Source organism: Zalophus californianus, chromosome 7, assembly GCF_009762305.2.
Source record: "Zalophus californianus isolate mZalCal1 chromosome 7, mZalCal1.pri.v2, whole genome shotgun sequence".
Classification (NCBI taxonomy): domain Eukaryota; kingdom Metazoa; phylum Chordata; class Mammalia; order Carnivora; family Otariidae; genus Zalophus; species Zalophus californianus.
In genome coordinates, this window is record NC_045601.1 from 104,828,740 (window position 1) to 104,856,165 (window position 27,426).

Here is a 27,426-nt window from a genome sequence, read left to right on the forward strand (position 1 = left end):
CACACACGCATATTACGATCAGCATGTTTGTGGGCGATATTTTGCCTTAATATCTATTTTTCTTGAAAAATGTTAACTAAACCATTCAAGTAAAGAGAATGTTTACAGAACAATTAAAAATGAAAATCCAAAGGGTTTATGCCAAAAAGCAAACCAGTCTTCTGCAACCTAACTCAAGAGGACCCAACAGGCTCATGTGGATTCTCACATGTTCTCTGAAACTGAAAGTGTGTGTGTGTGTGTGTGTGTGTGTGTGTGTGTGTGTTGGGGGAAGGGAGGATTGTTAACGATACCCAAGTACAGGTACCAAGGAAGCAGGAGGTTGGGGAAACTTCAGAACCACGTGGCCTGGAAAATGGCTCCATACCCAAGGATTTCAGCAGCAAGAGTCAAACCACGAGTAGACATAATTTGTTGGTATAAAGTTTTACCACTTCTGAGATGCTGCAGAGCTCTCTTCAGAGTAAAGAAAGTACCTTTTCTGTTTTCTCCCACAGGTCCTAGCAGTGTTCAGAGTATGAATATAGGAAATGAATTTATCACACTGCTCTATTTTGTTGAATCTATATTCAGTTAGTATGGCTATTTATAAAACACAGTTTAAATGCTATAATCCTCCCTCACCTCTAGAGTTTTGTAACCTGCTTTTTCCAAACTTCTTCCCTTCTACTGTACACCAATAAATTATAGTTATGGAAGCTCTGCAAAATTTATCTTGGCTTTCTTTGCAATGATGTCCTCATGCTAAATTGTATATTTATACACAGTCTTAAAAATTTGGTTAAATGTTTTATACTTGATCCCGGTTTTTAAAAAATCTGTAATGAATGCCTCCATGGATTCTTGGAAGTATTATTGGGCCATGTCAACATCTATCACAGTAAGTGTATTTTGCAGGATGACAAAAAATCAATTAACATTGCGTTCTATATTTAATAATTACAGTAAAAGTATTTTGGTAGACTTTATTCACATAAAATGTTTTAATCATAAGCAAAATCATTATGAATTCAGACATTATAGTCAAAATATATTTTACTTCAACTTAAGGCACTACATACAGATTTCTTTAAAGCATACTCATGTCATTTTATTTACACACTATTTTAAGAAGTGACAAAAAAATACATACTTCCCATCTTTGTCCTTCATTTATAACTTTATGTATTCGCAACGACGTAAAACCCTCCAAATAAAAGGAATTAAATGCCATCATCCTTAAAGCTTACCAAATATGGACAAGAGAGGGAGACACCCAAGAACAATGCAAAGGCCTTTTTAATCTTTTAATGTTCCAAGAATTTTATCTTTAAATTCTTATACCAAGCTTAATGAAACAATAACACAAAACCTATAGTACACAGCATTGGAATAATTTATATTAGAATTCTATTGCTGTTTACCAGAAGAACTTGCACATTAATAACAGCAGAACTGTCCTTTATAAGTAAATGCTCTTACTCTGAATTCACTCACTGAATTAACAAAAACCACTCAGTAAGTTTTCCTATTACCTTTGACTATCGTTGTCATAAACAGTTAAATGTTTCCTGGAGCCAAATACTTTCCATCACCTAGAAAACATGGCAGGATATTAGCCAATTATTTAACAAAATACATACCAAAACCTCAGTGTAAAAAGCTGGCTTCACTAAAGGATTTTCTGTGTACTCATTGGCTTTAACAGTGATAATTTTGTAAAGATACAAATGAATTAACATAAAGTTCAAAATAATAACATATAAACGTCTCTGTGATTAAATAAATACTGTTTTCTCCCATCAGCATATATACAAAAAAATTTACAATTTTAATTAAAGTTAATATTTTGAGAATGGAATGAAAGACAAGACAAATAGGTAAATGTCTTGTTCAAAGGGTTAAGACATTGACAGAGTATCCCTCCCATTCCATCCCATATGAAATCCACTCACAGGCTAGATGCTACATATAGATTTCTGAAACTCATAACCACCAATCAAACTAATGTAATCACTAAAACAGCACTGCAAGGACCAAGCTCTACTGAACTAGTATAAAATATCCTATTATTTTAGATACTTCAAAAAGTGTCCACTGTGTTAAATGTGACTGTCCTTTTTTTAAATGGAAATTGAGACAGAAAGAAATTTTTCTATTATTTTGTTCAGAAGACCTCTAGGATAACTTTTATGTGAAAAAAAAATGAAATAAAATTTGTCAAAAAGTAAAATTAACCCTACTGGTTTTATTTCATTTATTTACTATGCTATTCTTAATACAGTCAACTTATGACCAATAGCATGAACTGTTTATACAGGCTGCAGAAATGCTTTTCAAGAACCCCCAAAACAATAGGTACCGAATCCTCGAATCACAAAATGAGCAGTGACCAAATAGGATGAATTCTATGTCTAATGATTAGTACCATTGTTCTTTACCATCACAGATAATCAACACTTAATTGGGTTGCATATTTATTGTAGGTAATTTTTTTATCTGTAAAAGTTACCTAGTTTATTTTATACTGTCAAAACTTTAAATATCACACTATTAATTGCTTGCATCAGGTCCTGATGGATGGTTCCTGAACCCCATTTTTCCTTTAACAGTTACAATCTTGTCTGCCACAAGTCAGTTTCTGCATATTACTTTTGATTATTAGAAAGTACTACCTAGCAAAGTTGGATGGCAGTTCTTCACAACAAATCCTTAGCTCTGAACATGTATGTTAAAAAAAAATCAGAGCAGGGTAAATACTTCTGTGAACCAAACACTGGAGAAACAGCAGGGGCAGCACTCAGGCTACATACAGAATGTTAACAGCGCTTAGAGTTTATTCTGCCACTTAACACAGGAATAGTGGGAAGGATGCAAAGATACCAAATTCCATTTTAAATTTAACTACTTATTGCCTAAAAAGTAAGGCATAGACGTCCCAAAGGTAGATATCAAAATCTCCCTTCCTCGTTCTGACCCAACTGAAGCCAGATTCGTATTCAGGTCATACATTTTTTTTTTTTTTTTTTAACAGCACTTGGATATCTCTGGTTACAATAGCAACATGAGAAAGTAAAACTCAGTAACAAAAACTAAGGAACTTTCTTAAGTTATGACTTTAGCTTGTGAGTCACTAAAGAAAGTAAACAAATATGAAGTGCAAATATACCCTTTGCTGAGAGCCACATTCCATGGGAATGTGGAAGTCAGCCCACAGACCAGCCGCTCTGACCGCCTCGGTCAGTCACAGGAAGTCTACACATTCATACACACAAACACACTTATGCACACGTGCACTTGCGTGCATGCACGCACACACACACACAAAGGAACTTCCACGATGGCATTAAGCACAGAGAAAAGCAATTCTTTCCATTTTCTTAATTTCTTATTAGCAAAAATCTTCAAAAGATATCTTTCCTGACTTCAATAGCTTATGAATCTTAACAAAAACACAACGGTGAAGACTCAAGCTTTGTATCACATGGTCTTTGTTATGTTTTTTATAATAGTTTTTCTTAAAATAATTTCTTCAAATGCTAGATCTGTTCTGCCTGGTAAACCAATTTTATTAACCATCACAGAGGTCCTCCTATGTCACAGGTTTACTTGGGATATAAACTCTATTAAAAGTTATTAAATATAAAAATATAGAAAACTTTTCCTTCCTGATACACAAAATCCACTAATTGCATAAAGATTTCTGTTATTCCAGTTACAAATATAAAAATCTGTTAGAAAAGCATGCCTACTAAATTTTGATATATTTTTATTTAAAAATGTGTCAAATCTTCATTGCAAAAAAAAAAAAGGCAGAGGCAATATTTTTCATAAAAAAAAAGTTTCCAGTTAAGAGAAATAGTTGGTGTTAACTAATGATTTACTAGCAATTTTTACTATGGTCAGGGTTTTTTGTATTAGCTGATGCACCAAAACAAAGCACAAGGAAAAACAAAATAATTCTAGCATACTTGGTCTAAGTTCTTTGTCTTTCAAGGTATATTTTTCATCGTTAGAACACCATTTCTTGAGTATATCCTTGGTATTGTGACTAATCAAAGATACTTTATAAACTCCAGCACATGTTACTCAATTAAAGGATCATCGTCGTCTTCTTGCAGCTGAAGTCGGGAAAATGGACGGGGTACGGACAGTCTATTCTGCATGATTATAATGAGGCACGTTAGCGTGGTTAAGACCAAGAGGGCACCGATAACAATTCCAATGGCTTCCGGGAGATTAATGCACCACTGGTCAACTAACAAACACTTAGTATGACCAAAGGTTCCATTATTGGGATGTGGTTTTAATCCCAGGATGTGGCACATCATTGGATAAATATCCACACTGTTAATTGTGCTGTGTTTGTAGCCTTTGTGGAATGCTGGACCGTGGGCAGCTAGAAATGGATGCATACTAGACAAAGAATTATCATAACCATGGTCACCTACTGAAAAAAAGAACAAAATTATGTTAGTTCCTAAAAGAAAGACTGATCTTTCTATTACAAAATAACTTCTTCTAGTGTAAATATACTGATTCTTGCCAGTGTAATTTCCATCCATTAAAATTCTGATTAGTTGGACCAGATGGGGGCCAGAAAGAAAATTTTCTGTTTTGTTCAACTCAGCCACGTCCCCTATTTCACACATATACCCCTTTTCCAAGTGGTCATGACCCGAGGTTTAAAACTATTTCTCAACCTGATGCACCTGTCAGTGCCAGCCCCACTCATTTCACCCATCAATGTCCAGCACGGTGTGCATGCAAAGAGCACTAGTGCCCAGAAGCGAGTAGCTGGGCTGAGGGTCCTAAATAACTGGGGAGAGCAGAAGTGAGTAAAACCAGTGAACAGGGAAGAAGTGCATCTGCAGCCTTACCTACATCAATTGCTCCCATGATAAGAGACAGGATTATATTATATACTCCTGGTTTACTGATAGTGAATGAACCCCTCGACCTCTGGAGGGCCAAGTGAGAATGTTAACTAAAGGGGTTCTTGTATTCAATGTGAAGTCTGACCACTTCACCAACCTCTAACTCCAAATCGAACTCACAGAAAAACATGACAGTCCCGGACAGAACCCCAATACCAGATTCTCAGTTTTTAGCTTTATTTTGGCAAATATTCCCTTTTAGTGTACGCCTGTTGCACTGATAAGCTCCTGCTTTCATATGAAGTACAAGTGACTGAGTGGTGAGTATATCAGTTTGTGCCATATCATCCCTTAATTTCATGTCTGAAATATTTCATAATAGAAATAATGAATGTGGGGCGCCTGGGTGGCTCAGTTGGTTAAACGACTGCCTTCGGCTCAGGTCATGATCCTGGAGTCGCGGGATGGCGTCCCGCATCGGGCTCCCTGCTGCTCAGCAGGGAGTCTGCTTCTCCCTCTGACCCTCCCCCCTCTCATGTGCTCTCTCTCGCTCTCTCTCTCATTCTCGCTCTCTCAAATAAATAATCAAAAAAAAAAAGAAATAATGAATGTGATCAACATAATTAACAGAATATATAACTTTATATAGACTTTATAAATTCAATAATGTAAAAACATACATGTATATGTAACAGAAAAAAGTTTAGAAGGGGGGAACTCCATACCTCTGTATTGACAGATTTTTTTCTCTTTTCTAAGCTTTTCTGTGTTTTCTAAGTTTTCAACAGTGAGTATATAAGTATAAATAACATATAAATTCCATTAACCTTTAGTCTTATCCTTGTCTGAAGCTTCTGATTTGCTATAGATCAAGGATCTGCACACTATAGTCCCTGGCCAAATTCAGCCCTCTACCTGTTTTTGTAAACAAAGCTTCATTTCAACACTCCCACATCAGTTTGTTTAATGTCCACTGCTGCTTTTCCAGGACAAGGCAGAACTGAGATAGAAACCAGCTGGCCTATAAAGCCTAACATATTTACTATCTGGCCTTTTACAGAAAAAAGTGTTCTGACTCCTGCTACAGACTACAAAACCAGTTTTTTTTGTTGTTGTTTTTTTTAAAGTACTCAAATTGAATTTAACATATGGATAAATAAACTTCGGTTCAGGGGAATCTGTAACTCCCCTCCTCTATATCTCCTCAGCTCTAGGAGAGGTTTTGATACACCTGTTCTGGTTTTTGCCCAGTGTTCCAAATAGCTAGAGCACTCAGGTAAATGATTTCATCATTGGGGAAAGACCTTGGGTTACTTGGACAATGCTTTTTAACACATACAAAATTTAAAAAAGCATTTAAACTATCAAATCTTTCCCCTTTTATTTTGTTTCTTTACTTCTCCCTCATTTTCTACAAATCAAGAGAACCAACCTTGAAAAGTTACTGACAGTAACTGCAGTGTGGGTAAGAAAGTAAAACTATACCTTTGCCCTTAAGGTCACCCGCCCTCCTCATCTAAGGGTAAACTGTGGTTATAAATTACTGTTGAATGAAAACCTGAGAATTAATCCAGTCAAAAAGTGAACTGATTAGACAGTGTTAATATCTCTAAATCAAAGTACCCCGTTAACAGAACAATGTCACAATGTGTGATTTATCCCCAGAATACAAGAGAAATATCCTAAATACTTACATTTTGGTAATGACTTATTTAACACAATTGTCCAGCCTTCATCAGCAACCAAAATAATAGGCTGAATTCGATCATTATGTTGGTAATGAAATCTGGCAGGAATGTCTTCTTTGAGATAAACATTCATGTGAGGGTTACAGATTTTCAGTTTGTTATAAACCTCTGTTGTATCTGGAAGAAAAAGGAAACAGTAAAGGAAAAAAGTCATGATTGGCTGATAAGGAAAAAAAATACTTCTAACTAGAATAACTGGAAACAAATCCTGAACAATGTCGTCTATTAAATCACTTTTAATTCTTAAAAAAACAGAGCAATAATTATGTGACACTGTTTGACACACACACACACACACACACACACACACACACACACACACACACACACACACACACACCCCTACCTTTCCAAGCATTCACATATCTCTTTTTCATTTTGTGATTCTCTCTGGTGGACTTTTATACAAAAGGGGACATTTTCATGTATAGCTTCCTAAGTAAATATAAACTAATTACATATTGCTGCTAATTACTAATTCTAAGATCAATAGATAAACAGTACACCTCACACAAAAATCCAAGATGTTTTTTAAGGATAAAAATTTCCTTTTTCCATTAGTGTGAATAATTAAGAAATATATCGAAAAGCAAGGAAGTAATCTCTTTGAACATGAACCTTAGACTAACTGCTTAAAGACTTATTACTTAAGGGGGAAAACATATAATCGCACTCCGAGTAAGAATATATGGTACTACACTACAAAAAGCCAGAGGCTGTATTCTTTTACAAAACCCTCCCTCCTCAATCAATTGCTTCCTTCAAATATCCCTCAGCTAAAAGGTTACTTACTTATTTTGGGAAGTATAGCAGCAACTGGAGTCAAATCTACAAGAGTGTAGCTTGAATGATCAATGCAGAGATCCAAGTTTATCAGTTTGTCCTTAGAGCACTGGGTCATCCCATGATCACTTGTAATGATCACATTGAGATCTTCCCACAATCCTAGCACCTTGAGTTTGTGGACTAGCTCACCAATAAGGTCATCTACTTCTTTCAACACTCTGTACATGTTTTCTTTATCTTCGGGTCCATATTTGTGGCCACTCGCATCTGGCTCTTCCCAATAGAGTGTTGCAAAGGTAACTGGTGGGTTCGAATTCATCAGCCACATGGTAATATTATTTAGTCTCTCCTCAAATGACACTGAAGAGCTATAATTCATAAAATAGGAAGGTGTGGTATTGTGAATGGGTACGTCTGTTCCAGGCCACATAGCAGCGGCACTTGATCTGTTTTCCTGAAGCTGATTGGTCACCCAAATAGGTACTGCCTCATTCCACCAAAAAGGATCCTTGTCATCAAAGTCAGAAAAATGTTTCTTTGTGATTACATCATACATGGAATTAGCCACGATGCCATGGCTTTCTTCATACAAGCCTGTCACAATACTGTAGTGGTTTGGAAATGTTTTTGTGATAAAGACATTTTCAACATGCTCTACCAGGACTCCTTCTTTGATAAAATTCTGGAGATGAGGAAATTCATAGTTCTGTAGATAGTCAGCTCTGAAACCATCAAAGGATACCAGTAGTAACTTGGGTGGCAGGTTATGGGAAGAGTTACCTCTACAACCAGTTATAAGTCCAGAAAATAAAAGTATTACTAATAACTTCATAATGAATGTGTTGAAGGAGAGCAATCAGGGTTCCTAAAATATAAAAACACAGTTCATAAGTGGTAGTGCTGTTGTAATTTGGATTAAGTTTCAGAAGTTTAGCCATCAGGAGAAGAGAAGCAAAATTCATAAACTTTTTATATACCAGCTTTATATCAACTTAAAATTAAGTAAGGTCATTTACTGAAAGATAACTGAATAAAGCTAAAATTGGGAAAAAAAACACAAAAATTGTCTTTACTTGTCCAATTTCCTATTTATACATGTCCTGCCCCATCCTTCATGCTCTGAAGGGGGTATGGGCCATTCTTATACGCCACAGAAATACTCCTGTTTGTTGCTTTGCTTTTCTGTAGTAGCAGACATTATTCTAAAGACTTAATAAGAACAGGGCTGCCAGGCTGGTTCAGTCAGTGCACAAGCAACTCTTGATCTCAGGGTATAAGTTCGCACCCATGTTGGGTGTAGAGATTACTTAAAAAGACAATCTTTAAAAAAAAACTTAATAAGAACAGATGAAGAAAAATGATCCTTCCAGGCCTTCAGAGGCTCCAGAGAGGGAGATTCTTTTTCTAGTTTAACGACTGGTAACCTATATTCCTTTTAAGCCACAGAAATAGGTGGTGGAAATTCTACCATGCTGACTCACCACCAGCTCCTGTTGGAGATACTGGCATGAAAAAGGGGGGTAAGAAATAAATATTACCTAAGAAAAATATCCCACCTTAATCTATACATACCCAGTATTTACAGGAGGTTGACAGACAAAGCCTACAGGGACATGGCTGCCACAATGACTTCTGAAGAAATCCAACAGCTGTTGAAATGAACTTCACCATATCCCTTAAACTTCCTCTTTACTATCAAGGACATAACTAGTTTACCTAATAGCCCAGGCTTAGAGCTCTGATTTTGCATTATTTCACTGATTATAAAAACAGCTTTCCCATAATAAATCTCCCTGCCTTCAGTCTCTATCATCTTTGGTCCTTCAGAAAACAGGATAGGTGATTTAGGTAGGATGATCCACTTTAGTTGGACAGGATATGTCTTCCACTGTAATAGGAGAGAAGGAGCTAAAGCTAGGTAAGCTAACAGGTCTGAGGGTTGGAGATGAAGGGAGCTGTATTCTCTGTGCTGCAAAAGGTAGGGGCAATTATTGAGAGAGAGGAGAATGGTAAAATGTTCAAGGGTTTGAGAAACAGAATGTCTGAAACGGCCAACATGGAGAATGGGAGAGCGTACAGGGCAACAGGAGGATGGGTGGTCAAAGCTGAATTTTTAGTGACACTGTTGACTGGTTTTCTCTAGCAATTTAGAGGCCCTGGCACAGGCCTGAACAAAACTGGCAGCTGATTGTGCCTGCACTTGAGACTCTGTGAGAAACTGAAGTATAACAAAGGCAGTTCAAGATCCTGACTAGGGAGTGACTAAAATCTGAACTGCAGCATCTAAGCTCAAACTGATACAGATTGTGAAGTAGAGAGGTTCTGAGGGAAGTTGCAAGGATGTGAGGCTGTAGTCTGAGGTGAGTGAATTCATTATCTCAGAGTAAGAAGACCCAAGGTATGGCTGCGGGGGGTTTGCACCTTGAGGTCCCAGACAGAAGCAGCCACAAGCTAACTGACATGATGATTAAGTTCAGGAGCCATTTACTGTGTGTTCTTCTTTCTCCCAACTAAACCACAATTACTTGAAGGCAGAGACTTTCTTTCCTTCAAACATACCAGCTAGATGACCTGTGTGTACGCAGTCATTCAAACATCTGCTGACTGAAGCTGGGACCGTCTCAGAACTAGGAACTTCAAATTGGGAAGACCAAAGGCACAGAATCTTGTTTCTAAGAGTCTTTGGGTCTGAAAAGTCTACATTTTAACCTGAGACGGGCTGTCTTCTGAGTGTGGTGCATGCATCATCTGTTGCTGATGCCATCCATGAAACCCAAAACAGGACGGAATAACAAAACCAAATCAGCTCTCCAAAGAGAACAGTACCAGTGCTGTTTGGTACAGGAGACACACTGTACAGACACGGTCCCAGCCATGGCTCCGCAATATCAACTCTCAAGGATCGAGACAGAGAACGGCATTTCTCTTCTCATTCAGTATTTGGTGCCCCCAACCTAGTGTCCACGCACAACTCCCCTCCTCCCTCAGTCGGTCAGTGTGAGTTCAGTCACACGGCAACAGTATGCAGGCTACTGCGCTGGGCTCCAGCAACGGGACAACCTGTGAGGAGGCCACACTGGTCTCCAGGAAAGCTGGGACTGAGCTGCTTCCCTGTTTTCTGAGTACACAAGTATTTGTTTCCAGTAAGAGTAGACTGAAACAGCAAATCGGTGGTACCATATCTTAAAGCTACCCATAAATCTATTTTGTACAAACGGTCTTTTTTTTTTAAAGATTTTATTTTTTTTATTTGACAGAGAGATAGAGAGAGCACAAGCAGGGGGAGCGGCAGGCAGAGGGAGAGGGAGAAGCAGGCTCCCCGCGGAGCAGGGAGCCCGATGCGGGGCTCGATCCCAGGACCCCGGGATCATGACCTGAGCCGAAAACAGCCGCTTAACCAACTGAGCCACCCAGGCATGCCACAAACCGTCTTCATGTACTGCCCTGGCTCTTTCCCTCCTCAGCAACCAGTTTACATTCCCCACCAATTCCACCGCACAAACTATTCTGCGGGCAAGGCAAGCCTGATGTATGTCAAACTGAATGCATTCTCTGCACCTCCAAATCTTTCTCCTTTCCTTCGTTCCCCAGCCTTTAAAACAGCTTCCCCATTCTCTCACACCAGAGCTGCCCTGAGCAAACCATCCGTGCCAGCCTCATCGATTCTATTTGCATATCACCTACCACAGCACAGTAGACAGAAAAATCACTGAGGGGAGCTGGTTACAAGTGCAGCGGCCCAGTCTGTACACCTAGGAAATTCTGACTCAGTCAGGCTAGAGGAGAAGCCAGGAACCTGCCTTTTGAACAGCTCCCCATTCTTTCCATCTCTGCTGCTGCTGCCGTACTTCTAAAGGCCCTTAATACCTCCCGTGGGAGCGCTTCTGTCTTTTACCTGACCTTCCCACCTTATTCACCCTCCCCTTTGTTACCTAATATCTGCTCCCAACTTAATCTTCCTGGGTGGAGCTCTGTTCATAACACTCCTCTAGAAAAAAATGTTCATAGAGTCCCCTTGCCTACACAAACACTTCAGCCTGGCAGTCAAACCCCTGCGGTACCCAGGCCGAACCCACCTACACATTACTGTGAAAGAGTTACAGAAATCATCGCCAACCGTGCTCTCCTTTACCATCTTTCATCATCGCCATCTGCCTCAAATATATTACAAAGACGTGTAAAAGATAACGGGCATTTATCTGAGTGACTTATAGGTGACCTATAACAGCTCTTCAGTAATAGTTTGTGCTCCCAAACATCCTGAAGTTACCTCCCGCACATGAAGTCTTGCCCAAACACTCTTTTATTTTTTTTTTAAATCACTCAATACATATCTAATATAACTAAGATTATACCACAAAAATGTATGTATGTGCCATGAGGGCTTTACACTTTTCAAATCTGTCATACTCACAATTGGGGCATAAATAAAGTAATGAATCAGGCTGTCATCCTGAAAGAACAAAGATAAGGGTGAATGAACTCTGTTCTATAAGACCAAAACTTCTTTGTAACGCTGTGTTTGAGAGCCATACACCAGTAAGTCTTGTTTCTAACACGATAGCCAAACCTTTTTCAACAAATTTGTCTCTAAGAACAGAGGGGTACCAAATCAATTCAAAAATGATGCCTGGACAGTTGTAAATCCACATGCCAGAGAATGAATTTGGACCCCTCATCTCATACTATGCACCAAAATTAACTACAAATGGCTGATGGACCAAAATTTAGAGCTAAAACTATAAAACTCTTAGAAGAAAATATAGAAGTAAATCTTCATGACCTTGAGTTAGGCAAAGCCTTCTTAGGTACAGCAGTAAAAGCACAGGCAACCAAAAAAAAAAAAAAAAGAAATAAAGAAATTGGACTTCATTGAGACTAAAAACCTTTGTGTTTTAAAGGATACCATGAGGGGTGCCTGGGTGGCTCAGTTGGTTAAGCGACTGCCTTCGGCTCAGGTCATGATCCTGGAGTCCCGGGATCGAGTCCCACATCGGGCTCCCTGCTCGGCGGGGAGTCTGCTTCTCCCTCTGACCCTCTTCCCTCTCGTGCTTTCTATCTCTCGTTCTCTCTCAAATAAATAAATAAAATCTTTAAAAAATAAAAAATAAAAAAAAAATAAAGGATACCATGAAGAAAGAGAAAAGACAACCCACAAAATGCGAGAAAATATTTGGAAATTGTCTGATAAGTGATTTATAATTAGAATATATAAAAAATTGTAGCAACTTAAAAATAAAAAGTCAAACAATCCAATTAAAAAACGAGCAAAGGCTCTGAAAAGACCTTTCTCCTGTTAATCTTTAACAGGTGGCAAGTAAGCACATGAAAAGATGTTCAACATCATCAGGGAAATGCAAATCAAAACCACAATGAAATACCACTTCAGACCCAGGAGGATGGAGAGAATAAAAAAGACCGATAAGAACAAGAGTTAGGGAGGGTGCAAAGAGAACTGGAACATTTATACAGTGCTGGTGAGAATGTAAAATGCGAGAGCCACCTGGAAAACATTCTGGCAGATCTTTAAAAGTTTAAACAGAGTCACCATATTACCCAGAAATTCAACTACTAGGCATATGTCCAAGAGAAATTAAAACAGATGCTCACACTAAATAAAACTTATACACACAAATGTTCACAGCAGCATTGTTTTTAAGGGCCAAGAAATGGAAACAACTCAAATGCCCATCAGGTGATGAAAAATGGACAAATAAAATGTGGTCTATCCATACCGTGGAATATTATTTGACCATAAAAAGGAATGAAGTGTTAACAGACACTACAAGTGGATAAACCCTGACGCATTTTGCTAAGTGAAAGAAGGCAATCACAAAAGATCTCTTACCCTATGACTCTTTAGATGAAATGCCTAAGACAGGCAAATCTATTAGAGATGGAAGTACACTGGTAGTGCTCAGGCAAAGGGCTGGGAGAAATGGGGAGTAAATGCCAATGGTATGAGGTTTGTTTCTGGGGAGATGAAAATGTTCTCATATTGACTGTGGTGATGGTTCCATGATTCCATATAACTGTACACTTTAAGTGTGTGAACTGGATAGAGTGTGAATTATATCTCAATAAAGTTATTATACTAACAACAACAAAAAGAGGGAATAAAATTGTAATCTTAAAAGCATCTGAAATGCCCTGCCAAAAAACAGGAAACAGGGCACCTGGGTGGCTCAGTTGGTTAAGCGACTGCCTTCGGCTCAGGTCATGATCCTGGAGTCCCGGGATCGAGTCCCACATCGGGCTCCCTGCTCAGCAGGGAGTCTGCTTCTCCCTCTGACCCTCCCCCCTCTCATGCTCTCTCTCTCTCATTCTCTCTCTCAAATAAATAAAATCTTTAAAAAAACAAAACAGGAAACATCTTTGATGTCTCAATTTACTCCCAAAATTATGTGAAATTTATATTCCATAATAGACTTGGGTGTTTTAACATGAAAATGTTTTATAACACCTTCCAAATGCAAAAACTATAGCCAAACAAAAACCTGTGTCTGACCCTCTCTCAGAATACATATAAATCAAAATATTTCTTCCCTAAATCTTGAGTGAAAATGATGTTCAATCACATATGCTATTTATCCTGGGGTTCAGGAATGCATTAGCACACTGTTAGGATCCTTATGCCCTAGACAGAGCAGCATAGAGCAGAAAGATTATAGGCCCTGAAATCAGAGAAATTTCACATTTACATTTCACGCTAAATGTGAAGTAAGTCCCAGAACTTAAGCTCACATTTAGTCGATGGGCAACTGTAAGCAGATCTAACTTCTCCCAGACTTAGTTTTGGTGTTTGTGAAATGGGGATGCATATAGTGTTACAGAACAAGCCCTCAAGTTTAGTTTCTTTTTATCCATTTTCGTTACAAAGCTGCTTTGTTAGCAAAAAGTCTGAACTATGACAGGCAGAATATTACTGTGCAACCTTAAAATAATTAGAAATAATTTAGTCCAACCCCTTTTTACATATGATAGAGCTGAAGTCCAGTGACTGGCCAAGCTCAGAAAGCAATTTAGTAGCTTTACTACGCACTTACGAATTCATGCCCCCAACAAGTTCACAAGTCTATTAACAGCCAGTTAACAAGACTAGTAATAAACTCCAAATGATTACCGAAACTTTTCCTACCACAACATGTTCATTAGCAATGCCTCTATCTACGTCTACTGCATTGTTTCATTCAAACAGGGGGTGTTGTTGCTGTTGTTTTTTAAAGATTTTATTTATTTATTTGACAGAGAGAGAGAGAGAGAGAGCAGGAACACAAGCAGGGGGAGTAGGAGATGGAGAAGTAGGCTTCCCGCGGAGCAGGGAGAAGGATGCGGGGCTTGATCCCAGGGGCCCTGGGATCAAGACCTGAGCAGAAGGCAGATGCTTAAGGACTGAGCCACCCAGGTGCCCCTAACAGGGGGTGTTAATCGATAAAAAAAATACCAGTGAAAAGTTCTCAAGTAGTTTTCAAGGAAGTAAAATCACCAATTGTTATATGACTAAACTTTGAGAAAAATTCTGTTAATTTTTCAAACCAAAAAAAAAAAAAAAAATAGCGGAGGGAAGAGACAAAAAAAAAAAAAAGCATCTGGACTACATCCAAATATCCCAACAGCCACCAGAAGTAGTAGGTAGTCATCTTCCACTCAGGGGACAAAACATGCTCTACCGCGACTGGGATGACTGTTTCTACCTGGATGGAATGCATGTCAGGCAATTCCCACTGGCATTCTTAGCCCAGGTGAAGCTGGGAGAGTATAGCAGTTACAGGAAATGGTGAAAGATATTTGTCACCATTAGCTGGCCATCTGCTTTGTAATACAAAAGCCCTAAAGACTTCATAAATATTTATAATGAAACTTTTATACAGCTTTAAAATAAAATAGCATTGTCTGCGGACATGGGAAACCTTGATTTCCTCTGGATTATTATTTTCTTATTGTTCTAAGGAAAAAAAACTACTCTAGAAGACTTTCTCAGTCCTAAAAATTCTGGGATTCTAAATAATTCTCCCATTTTTAAGTGCGCATAAAATTTTCTAGTATCTTCAAAACTATCTTACCTTCTACATAGTAAAATATAACCCCTCAGGTACTTCTTGAGTTTTCATCAAAATTTCTCCCAAATTATATTTTGTAGCTAAGCTAAAATACATAAAATATCTCCTCTTTGCTTTCAAACGAGCTTAATTTCCTTAAAATAGCCTGGAACAACCTCTGGGGGAAAAAAGGAAGAAAGAAAAGAAAACCATGACATTAAAACGAGCCCCTGACTTCCTATAACACTGAGCAAGTTTGCAGGCTTAGGTCCAGCAGATCACATTAGTAGGCAAAAACCACTCTGGAGTCGGCCCTAGTATAAACCTGAATCTGCCTGTCACCAGCTGTACAATGTGGAACACGTCTCCTCACTTCTCGGAGCCTGAATTTCCTCATCTGCATAATGGGACGTTATTATCTCACAGGGTGGCTATACCGAGAAAAGGAAACACTGTTTGTCAAGGGCTTAATATGGTGTCCAGCCTATAAAAAGCACTTAAATGTTATCTTTGCTGTTTGGTTTTCTAGGAAATTAGTTCTTAAATTTGATTATGTAATTGCCATGAACTCCGATCTAATATTCAGTGGTGGCAAACAGCCCACCCCCCCGCCCACCTCCGCCCCCCCGCCGCCGTCAGCCCACTGCCCTCCCCACCCTTCACAGCACGGCCTCCCCCCACCCCAAACCACCTGCCAACTGCTCTTTCCTCCCCCCACACCGCCCTCCGCCTCTCCCAGCCCAGCCCTCTCCCGGCGCCGCCGGGTCCCTTTCGCGGACGACCCGCCGGCGCCCCAGGGGCTGGGGGAGGGGGGGGTTCTCATCACCTCTAGTGTCACAGCCCCAGGCGACCGAGGAGGGGGTGGCATCTCCCTCCGGAAGGCCGGCCGCGCGAGGCTCACACTCACCCGCTGCGGCCGGCGCGCGGAACTCAGCACTGGCGGAATCCCGCGCTCGTGGGCCCTGGGGGCGAGGCAGACCCGAAAGGACACGCGCGAGGCAGAGATCTTCCTGAGGCGCCTGCGCAATAACAGGCAACCCCGCCGCGGATAACAGCCCCAACCTCCCAGAGAACCGCTTTGTTGGGGGCGCTCTGGAGTGTGCGCAGCCGCCCGGCGCGCGACTGCGGAACCTGCTGCCAGCCGGCTGGGACCCGGCGGGCGGCGGAGGCTGAGACGTGTGCTCGGATTGGCTGCCGGAGCCGCGTTAAATGTAATTCCCTTTGCGATTGGTTAGAGTCAGGTACCACCTGGATACAGCTCTTTTGGTGGGGTCGCATTGGACCTCGAGGAGGTCAGTTCCCATCTCCCACCACGCCCCTCTTCCATCATCCTAGGGCTGGGTGCCCTTCAGGAGACCTGAAACCCAGCGAGTCCCGGAAAGGCCCCTAGCTATTGTCAAGCGCAGTTCGCTCCTACTTAATAGGCTCCTGGCGACGTTGGTGGCCTCAGGCAAAACGACTTTGGTTGCACCAGGGCGCAGCACAGGTCTAGAGCGGTTTCAGCTAGTTCCAGTGAATTGAGGTAAATGCGACGTGATTCTACCCAAAGTACCTGTTTCACTGGAAAAGTGAGCACCTTTACACCCAAAGTTGAGTAGTAGGCAGTTTACAGGTGAGGTCACAAGAAACACAGAAACAATCCTTGCAGTAGGGAACCAATGGGCACGTCTTTTGACAGCTGCATATGGGATTGTGCTCCTGCCTTTAATTGGAAACTTAATGGAACGGAAGAGTGTATCTTTAAACTTACTAGTAGGAAGAGAAATTACCAAATGAAGTAGATTTATTTGTTAACGCTTGCGTTCCCCAGGCGTACTTGGTTAAGAGTGGATGGTATCTTTTTTTCTCTTTGGATTTGCACTGCCAAATACAGGACCTGGAGTCGAAAAGGAACTTACTAAATGTTTATTGAATTTAATGGAACTTTTAAGGTGCTCTGGGTTCGTGCCTCCCCTCACTTTAAAATGCAAACTCCAAGGGGATATTTTCTTTCATATTCAATAGTCTAGCTCCAGCAGTTGCTTAAAAACATGCGATTAAATGAATTAAGAATATCAGTCATATGTTAATATTTTCAGGTGTTGGGGCGCCTGGGTGGCTCAGTCGGTTAAGCGACTGCCTTCGGCTCAGGTCATGATCCCGGGGTCCTGGGATCCAGCCCCGCGTCGGGCTCCTTGCCCTGCCGGGAGCCTGCTTCTCCCTCCCCTCCCCACTTGTGCTCTCTCTCACTATCTCTGTCTCTCTCTCTCTCTCAAATAAATAAATAAAATCTAAAAAGAAAAAAATTTAAAATAAAAAAATATATATTTTCAGGTGTTGAGGATTTACTGGATGTAAACCCGGTACCTGGATTAGTAACCTGTGATAGTGGACCTTTGAAATCAAGTTGTGTGGGGCACCTGGCTGGCTCAGTCGATGAAGCATGTGACTCTTGATCTTAGGGTCGTGAGTTTGAGACCCACGTTGGGTATAGAGATTACTTAAAATTAAATCTTAAAAAAAAAAAAAGAAATCAAGGTCTAAGTTCTGCATCTTGGCTGTGAGTTTTAAAGTATAGGCATGGCTGGTGATGTAGGAAAGACGATGTTAGGGTTCCAAGCCAATGGCCAAGAAAGAATTCTTGAGACGTCTTTGGTGCAAAAAGGTGATTTTATTAAAGCATGAGGACAGGAGCCCTGGGTAGAAAGAGCTGCACCAGGGTCATGAGGAGTGGCCCATTATATGCTTTCAGGTTGGGAGGGGGTTAGGGATAGTGTAAATCTCTAAGGAATTTTGGAAGCAAGGTTTCTAGGACCTTGAGGGGGGCTAGCTATTGTTGGGAAAAGGTCATTTATTACCATCTAATAAAACCTTAGTCATGAGACCCTTCAGATGTATATCGGTGGGCCATGTGCTTGGGGTGATGATTGCCAAAACGTATCTTGGGGGGTTTAGAGATAAAGGAAGTTTCCAAAGGAATTTTTATACCTTAAAGTAGACTTACAGGATCCTGAGGGGTGGGGGGGATTTCAGGGTAGGATTGCCTTTTGTTCTTAGCAAAGTATTAACTTTGAGGTAGTTGAGTCCCTAGAGGGATGTCACTCTGCCTGTTTCAAGGACTTGTCAATGGGCTGTAGGTCGTATGGAAATTTAATAATTTTTCTTTTGCCTTTGTTTCCCACATCAGCTGGGACCCCAGAGTGTGCAAGCAGCTGCAGAGACAATTTGGGCCCACTGTATTCTGTTGATGATTAATTTGTACCTTCACAAGTTAATTCCAGTGGCAAACCTCAAGGCTGGCCTGTGCACTGGTGAATTGGGCATCTTAGATCTGTGGGTTGTCAGAGCGAGAAGGAGTGGCAGCAGAAGCCATGTAATTCAGTCCCTAGAATCTGCCAGACCCGAGTTGTTTGGATTGCTGTATTTTTAAGATTTTATTTATTTATTTGAGAGAGAGAGCTCGCACACACACCACACACAGGAGTGGGGTCGGGGGACAGAGGGAGAGGGAGAAGCAAACTCCCCACTGAGCAGAGACCCCAGTGCAGGGCTCCATCCATCCCAGGACCCCGGGATCATGACCTGAGCCAAAGGCAGACACGGAACCAACTGAGCCACCCAGGTTGCCCCCAGACCTGAGTTTTAATACCCACTCTGCCACTCAGTAAGTAGCTCAGAGATCTGGGGCCAGTGTCTCTTACCTAGAGGAGCCTCCAGTTCCTCATCTGCAAAACCAGCCCTCCTACAGTACCAGCCTCTTTTTCAAATAAATGAGACAAAGCAGTACCAGCCTATTGTCAAACAAATGGGACAAAGCAAGTCAAGTACTCAGTGCAGTGTTTGACACATGGTAGGTGTTAGCGATTATTATCACTATGACCAGAAAAACGTTCCCCAACCTGAACAATGGTCAGCAGAAGTCAGAGTTCTGGGGGAATTTACGTAATGCCCAATTTAGTGGAACTTAAATTTTCTGGCCTTTGGGGCACATGATTATGCATATCCTGTTCGTTCATTCATGAGCTGCATGATTGCTTAAAGAGTAGACAAAATGGACTTCCCCAAAGGTCAGATGTGTAGTGGAGACAGCTGGCTGGGCATAGGGCAGAAAGGCTCCCTTCATCCACGGCCACTGCCCACGTGGCTGGGTCAGATCAGGGAGTCCTATTCAGTCAAGTTTCCTTCTTGTAGATAATGTGGTTGAGAACAAGGGGACAAAATGATTCACGAGGATTTTTTCACTTCCACTGAGCAACAGAAGTGACTTCTAGGTTTCTTTTCTCTGTCTCAGGAGTTTCCAGCAACCTTCACTTACTCTGACTAGAACTGCATCCTATGCCCAAATCTAAACCAGCAAAGAATGTGGAATTACCAGGGCATCAAATGGGTCCAGATCGTGAGCTGAGATCTTTCCCAAACTCTGCTTCTTTTCTCAATGGGAATGAGGGGGAATGAGTGCAATTAACTCCCCCACAAAGCATGCTCTAGATTCAGTGGAGGAACTTAATGATAATGAAACAAAACATAACAGTCTCATAAATTCTTCCTTTCCATAGTGATTTTTAGCATGTATATTGTTTCATTTAGTGGGCAAAATGATAACATTCATTTATACATGTTCTTTCAGCTCAGCTTTTGAAAAAGAAATTTTATATAAATCCTAGAAACAAGGAGAAAGTTTAAACCCATTTTGTGTCACAGATTGAAATGAACTAGGAGCAATAATCTGAACTCACCATTTACAAATGACTGTTGTGCCTCAAAGAGAATTGACTTGGCTAAATTCACAAAAAGTAATTTCAATTAGAGTCTTTGCCCCCATAGCCAATGTCAGGTTTGGAAGCAGTTATGTTAGAAGCAGTTTTTCCTCCCCCTTCCCCCACCCCATTTACTACAAGATTCAGCATTAGCATACAATACTTTAAGATTTTTATCCTATTCTCTAGACCAAAGCATAGCTCTTTATGTAGCTATTTCTTTTTTAAACTCCTAATTGGGATGCATAACTCATTGCTGGAAGGGATGGGTCAGAGGTTAGAAGTTACAGAAAAAAGTTTCAGAGGAAAAGCCACGCCCTGTCCAAAGAAAAACAATTCTAATCCACTGCTCAGTCTGATTAAATAACAAAACCGAAACTAGTGAATAGAATTTCAAATCACTAGAAGGGTATTTTAAGTTTCACTATTTATTTATTTATTTATTTATTTATTTATTTATTTATTTATTTTAAAGATTTTATTTATTTGACAGAGAGAGACACAGCGAGAGAGGGAACACAGCAGGGGGAGCGGGAGAGGGAGAAGCAGGCTTCCCGCAGAGCAGGGAGCCCGATGCGGGGCTCGATCCCAGGATCCTGGGATCATGACCTGAGCCGAACGACTGAACCACCCAGGGGCCCCTAAGTTTCACTTTTTAATATATATTAGATGTTAATGTAAACACAGTACCAGTTTTATCTTTAATATTAGGGGAGTGGAAAGGACAATGGGGGGATCATCGTATTTCAGTGATTTTGAAAGTTTAAAACTCTCCACCCACCCCATTTTCTGCAAGATTACATTTTAATAATCTCAATCAGGTAAGATTGTAAACTATTTTTAAATGCACCTGTTAAATGTGATTCTGTATTATCTGTCATGAACTAGTGTTAAAAATTCCTCAATTACTCTAAAGGAATTTTTTCAAGGATTTCATAAAGTGGTGCAAGAAACAGTATAAGTTCTTTTGAGGCTTTCCTAAGTAGAAAGCAACGTACTCAGCTTTTTAAAAGACACAAAAATGAGTAAGATTCAGTCTCTGCCTTCAAGGTAGCTCTAAGCTAGAAAGGTGAATGGAGAAGACATCTCTCTGTTGCTTTTGCCCATCCAGCATTCATTTCCTCTTCTTCTTGTGGTTCCTCCAAGAAACCACTTCTTTTTCAGTTTTAGTCTGTGGGAGTCATTTGGGGCTGACCACATCTCCCCTCATCTCTAGCATGGAGGCCCAGGGTAACCAACTATCCCAGTTTGCCCTAAACTGAGGGATTTCCTTGGGGCATGGGACTTCTAATGCCGAAACCAGAAGAGTCCCAGGCAAATTGGGATGAGTTGGTCACTCTTACTCTGACCAAAGCCTGGCCTATGAGAGCCAATTCCACTCCCTTGACCACAGGAATTGGTTCGGTGATGGGGATGCTCCAGACCAGACCCAAAAGACTCAATCCTGAAACTTTTGTTGAAACAATTGAGAAAGAGTCCGTCTTTCAGCCCCCACTGCTAAATAGGTAGACTATAAACCTGCCCCAGCTGCTGGTGATCATTGTTTTTACTACACATGGAAAGTCTACCTGGGAATAAAGCCAACACAGAGAACACAGAGCCAAGAGATGGAGTGTGATACCTCATGACTTTGGGCACTTGGATCCAAGTTTACCTGAAGCTCCATGGCTGGGCTTTTCCAGTCACATTATTCAATACAGTCTTCCTTGCTTAAACTAGTTTTAATTGGGTTTCTATCACTTACGTCTAAAGAGGGGGATCAGAGAAGCAGATATTTGCTTACATTAACACTGAGTAAAGTAAATGCCATAAGGGAAGCCCAAAGAGGGAGAGGTGAAATTCTGCAGAGCTTACATTTCAGCTGCTGGAATCTGGAAATGGTGGAGGATGAGCTGGGTTTTGACTGGTTCTTGCAGGTTAGGCGGTGAAGTAGTTTCCTGTGGCTGCCATAACAAATTACTACAAATGTTTTATCTTATGGTTCTGGAAGTCAGAAGTCTAGAGTAGGTTGGCAGGGCTTTGACCCTTCTGGAAACTCTTAGGGAGAAACCATTTCCCTGCCTTTTCCAGCTTCTCGAGGCCAAGTAAATTCCTTGATTTGTGGCCCCATTCTATCTCTTCACAGCCAGCAGTGTAGCATCTTCTAATTTCTCTGACTCTGACTCTTCCGTCCCTTTTTTTCCTTGTAAGGAACCTTCCAATTACCATTAAGTTAGGCCCACCCAGGTAATCCAGGACATTATTTCCCCATCTCAAGATCCTTACGTTAATCACACCTGCAGGTTCCTTTTACTATGTAGGTAACAAAGTCATATATTCTGGGCATTAGGATGTTGAGATCTTCAGGAAATTGTTACTATCTGGTTTTCACTTTCCAAAATGTCCTGGTTTGGATGATGAAGTATATGGTCACCCTACTTAAGTGCCATCATCCTCAATATCTATTGACTATTGCCAGGTAGGAGCTCTGTGTTGGGCCCTGGGGAAAAACAAGAGACAGAGGCAAATTTTCTGTGTTCATGTTGTTTACCAACTAGTTTTAGAGTCCAAAGATGTTTGTAAAATGATAAGGTAGAACAAAAATTAATTGGTCAAGCAGGCAGCAACATAAATGCTAAGCAAGAGAAACAGAAGAAAATAGGGTCTTCAGATAATCAGAGCTGTAGGAAGAGAGATTATCTCCACAGCCTGGGTAAGCAGGTGGGACAGACTGGTTGGCTACTGGACCTTCAAGTGTGATCTGGCTTGTGGAGGTAGACAAGCAAGAGGGTACACTGAACCTAGATCACTTGTTGTGTATCAGTAGGGATGGAGGAAAATGTCATTGTCTGGTGCTTCATTTCCATATTTCATTGAATACAAAATACTGTGTTAGGAAGCCCTGTTATTTGATGTGTCACTAAGAAAAATTGTAGCCAATCACCTGTAAGATCATTCTGATTTCAGAGATGTTAAAATGTAGGGGGAAAGGTATATATTTTAATCACTGAGATATCTCTTCTCAAATGTGAAGACTTTCGCTAAAGTGGCACATTTCTGGACTTACGTAGGTTTAATTACTGTACATCCTTTTATTATTTGGTGTTTCTAATCATTTGATCACTTTACAGCTTTTCTTCCAAGGATATTCAGATCTCTCTTAAACTATGGAACTGCAAAACAATGTATGTAGAATTTAATAAACATTCCTCTTAACAGTGTGATTTAAAGAATTCTCTTTACTCATACATAAATCCTCTCTAGGGTTCTTCTTGGAATTTCCAGAATTAGTATAACTCCTTTAGGATATTTAAGAAGCTGAATATTTTAATTGGGTTAAGTACAGATAGAGTAATATATTAGTTAACTAATGCATTTGCATTCATTAGTTTACTGTTTCCCAAACTTGCCAAATCACAAAACCACCTGTGACTTTTGTTAAAAATGTCCTAAGTCCCTCCCCTGAAGACTTGGACCTAGTCAATCTTGTGTAGCATCTGAGAACTCTATTTTTCACAAACACTGGATGTCTCATGATGAGACATGTTTGGAAAATATTGGGTTAGGTAGTAGTTGGTAACCTGGTATCCTGCTGTGTTACCCAGTGAGTGCAGCTAACAGGACACCAAGGGGACCCTTGGATCTAGGAAAGGTTATTGCGTGATATGTGGGGCTTTCTGCACTAAATATAGAATAACCTCAAATTGTCAAGGAGCAATTTGAGGTCAATAAATGCTTACAGTGGGGACGGAGGTCTAGGATAATAATTGAACTTGGATGGTTTGGTGCTTTTCAGCCTACAAAGGGCTTTTACATAAAGGGTCTCTGGCTTTCACATCTAGGTAGTAAGCAAGTGTATCTTTTATACCTGTGTTACTTGTAAATCACAGAGGTTAAGGTGTTTGTCTGAGATTCTGTGGGAATATCAAAGCTAAACTCTAATCCCTGATCTGACCCAGCCATGTGGGCAGTGGCCGTGGATGAAGGGAGCCTTTCTGCCCTATGCCCAGCCAGCTGTCTCCACTACACATCTGACCTTTGGGGAAGTCCATTTTGTCTACTCTTTAAGCAATCATGCAGCTCATGAATGAACGAACAGGATATGCATAATCATGTGCCCCAAAGGCCAGAAAATTTAAGTTCCACTAAATTGGGCATTACGTAAATTCCCCCAGAACTCTGACTTCTGCTGACCATTGTTCAGGTTGGGGAACGTTTTTCTGGTCATAGTGATAATAATCGCTAACACCTACCATGTGTCAAACACTGCACTGAGTACTTGACTTGCTTTGTCCCATTTGTTTGACAATAGGCTGGTACTGCTTTGTCTCATTTATTTGAAAAAGAGGCTGGTACTGTAGGAGGGCTGGTTTTGCAGATGAGGAACTGGAGGCTCCTCTAGGTAAGAGACACTGGCCCCAGATCTCTGAGCTACTTACTGAGTGGCAGAGTGGGTATTAAAACTCAGGTCTGGGGGCAACCTGGGTGGCTCAGTTGGTTCCGTGTCTGCCTTTGGCTCAGGTCATGATCCCGGGGTCCTGGGATGGATGGAGCCCTGCACTGGGGTCTCTGCTCAGTGGGGAGTTTGCCTCTCCCTCTCCCTCTGTCCCCCGACCCCACTCCTGTGTGTGGTGTGTGTGCGAGCTCTCTCTCTCAAATAAATAAATAAAATCTTAAAAATACAGCAATCCAAACAACTCGGGTCTGGCAGATTCTAGGGACTGAATTACATGGCTTCTGCTGCCACTCCTTCTCGCTCTGACAACCCACAGATCTAAGATGCCCAATTCACCAGTGCACAGGCCAGCCTTGAGGTTTGCCACTGGAATTAACTTGTGAAGGTACAAATTAATCATCAACAGAATACAGTGGGCCCAAATTGTCTCTGCAGCTGCTTGCACACTCTGGGGTTTTGGTAATGGCTCTACTCTAGAGCTCAGACCAATAGGGTCAGGGACCAGTTCTCTTAAATGCTGAGGCACGCACTCTCATAAAACAATACAAGTATATCATAGAAGAGGATGTAAAAAAATAACATGACTTTTTATAATTGTACCCAAGACTTCCAAGATAATTTTAGATTTGCTTTGAACTGCCTTGGATTGTTTTTAGGCTGCTATCCATTCCTGAAGATACATTTTCCCCTCTTCTTTGCCTTGAGCAAAACTGGCTGGGCCTTTTTCCATTTCTGACCTGCCGTGAATGCAATCTGGCTTACTTAACCTAAGGCATCTGGGCCAGTTATGTAACTGGTTTTGTTAGACATATGTAAATATTTTTTCTCAGGGTACAGGAGCCCTGGATATTGTGATGCTTTCTGAGATCCATTAAAAATAAAAGATGCTTGTGTCATTGGCATATTTTTCAGAGATAAACAGAAGGTTGCTTCTGTCTCCTAGAAGTCCCTTTTTCAGAAGGAGCACAAAATTGGTTAACATTAATTTAATTGTGTTAGTGCTTCACAAAAGTAAAATCATTTGAACAGAATGGAAACTCTTTTAATAAATGTAACTCTTTATAGTAAAACTTAAAAGTTAAAAAAGAAAAAAATTATCATTACAAAATTATGGGGCTAGATGAAAGCAACCAGGTTTGGATCTGGTCCTCCAGCCTGCCTGCCCAGCCTAGGCCAGGTCCTAACAGATTCTGCAGACCCAGAAACGGATTGGGTAGCAGAAAATTTAGGAAAGCCGAATATTTGGTAAGAAGAGAAAGTCAGCTTTTGCACTCAGGTACTGCCTCAGTGAAGGAGGAGGTGGATTTTTGGCCCTTCTTTCAGGACCTGGTAGAGTCCTGACTTCTCATTGCTGTTTTAGATGATAGTGGTATCATTACTGACCCCACCCACAACACCCAGGCCAAACTCCCCAAGTGACACTCAGCATCATGGTTTCTAGCTGCCCTCCCAAGCTTCTCAACCACTGTAACAGATGCCCTCCAGGGTCAGCTGCTGTGGGCCAGCCTCTAGGGATTCAATGGAGTCACCAAGCTGCTCACCAAAGTCCCCTATTGGCTCGTTTCCCTTCCACATAACTCATCTGCAGCACCCTGTTATTCTTGTGCCAATGAACTGGTTTGCTATCATCTAGATTTTGGCCAGGGCCACCTGGTAATTTGCAGAACACCCCCCAGAAACTCATGAACCCCCTTGTCTCCCCTGGACTCAGCAGCCTCCCTCAGCTACTTGCACGTAGCACTTGGACCCTGCAGGACCTCCCAGAGATTTACAGAAGTTGTCCACCTGGATTAGGATGCCAGGGCCACCATAACAAAGTGCCACCGACTGGGGTGGCTTAAACAATAGGAATGCATATTCTCACAGTTCTGAAGGCTAGGCGTCCAAGATCAAGGAGTCAGCTAGGCTGTTTTTTTTTGTTTTTTTTTTTCCTGAGGGCCTCCGTCTTTGGTTTGTAGATGGCCATCTTCCCCGATGCATGTCTGTATCCTAATCTCTTTTTATCAGGACACAGTCAGATTGGATTAGGGCCCAACCGTAGGACCCCATTTTACCTTAGTAAACTCTTTAAAGGCCCTCTCTCCAAATGCAGTCACATTCTGAGGTACTGGGAGTTAGGACTTCAACATAGGAATGGGGAGGTGGGGGGGTTGGGCGGGGCACAATTCAGCCCCAAATACCACCTACTTAAAGATGGCGTGTCCACTTGCAGTATGATTTACCTGCTTGCAGGTGTGCCCTACGTGCTGGCCAGTGTCCTACAACTGCTTGCTCACATCACCCACCTTCCTGCTGACAAACCACCTACCTGTCTGGGCGACTAGCCATTGTACTAAAGAAACCCCCGGTCTCCTAACACCACAACCTGACTCCCGACATCACCTGCTGCAAAGCTGACCCACTATTTGCTTCTTATCCCCTTCAACAATACCTCAGGTCACCTCCTCCTCTTCCCTGGACACTGCTACACCCACCTTCAGAGCTCCTTGCTTCTTTTCCTGCCCTTTACTCTCTGGTCCTCACGCAGGACCCGGATGCAAACTTTCAATTAGAAGATCACTGCCCGTGGCTCACCTGCTCACACAGCACAAATGATCTCTCATCACATTCGGAATAAATCCAGGCTCCCTACTGTTGCTGATCTGGTCCCATGTCACCTGACCCCTGAATAGTTTCTGGACCTCACTTCCCTCTAACTCCCTGCGTCACACACCTCATTCTTGACAAACTGGCCTCTCCACTTGTCAGAGACCTGGAGCTCTCGGCCCCATTCCCACTGCCCCGATCACCCTCCACACCAGCTTCCCGCGTCCCCCTCCCCATCCT

The 27,426-nt window shown here is 41.3% G+C and overlaps 1 protein-coding gene across 3 annotated transcripts; it reads right to left on the reverse strand.

Annotated features, from left to right (window-relative positions):
- Window positions 1-951: 951 nt before the first annotated feature.
- On the reverse strand, window positions 952-16,568 carry ENPP4 (ectonucleotide pyrophosphatase/phosphodiesterase 4). Of its 3 annotated transcripts, none has more exons than XM_027602914.2 (4): window positions 16,337-16,568; window positions 7,397-8,255; window positions 6,551-6,721; window positions 952-4,429 (listed from the first exon to the last, which is right to left on the reverse strand). In XM_027602914.2, exons 2-4 carry the CDS (start codon window positions 8,220-8,222, stop codon window positions 4,065-4,067), a joined length of 1,362 nt encoding a protein of 453 aa, XP_027458715.2. In that variant the 5' UTR covers window positions 8,223-8,255; window positions 16,337-16,568; the 3' UTR covers window positions 952-4,064. The 3 variants fall into 3 exon arrangements, with proteins under 3 accessions (XP_027458715.2, XP_027458717.2, XP_027458718.2); XM_027602916.2 differs by having other exon boundaries at window positions 16,256-16,568; XM_027602917.2 differs by lacking the exon at window positions 16,337-16,568 and adding an exon at window positions 11,805-11,820.
- Window positions 16,569-27,426: the final 10,858 nt, after the last annotated feature.

Coding starts and splice junctions, on each gene's coding strand:
- ENPP4 (XM_027602914.2), bottom strand. CDS start 8,222: ATGAAGTTATTAGTAATACTTTTATTTTCTGGACTTATAACTGGTTGT. Junction 6,722..7,396: donor TGCTATACTTCCCAAAATAA/GTAAGTAACCTT, acceptor TTTTTCTTCCAG/ATACAACAGAGGTTTATAAC. Junction 4,430..6,550: donor AAATAAGTCATTACCAAAAT/GTAAGTATTTAG, acceptor TCTTTTTTTCAG/TAGGTGACCATGGTTATGAT.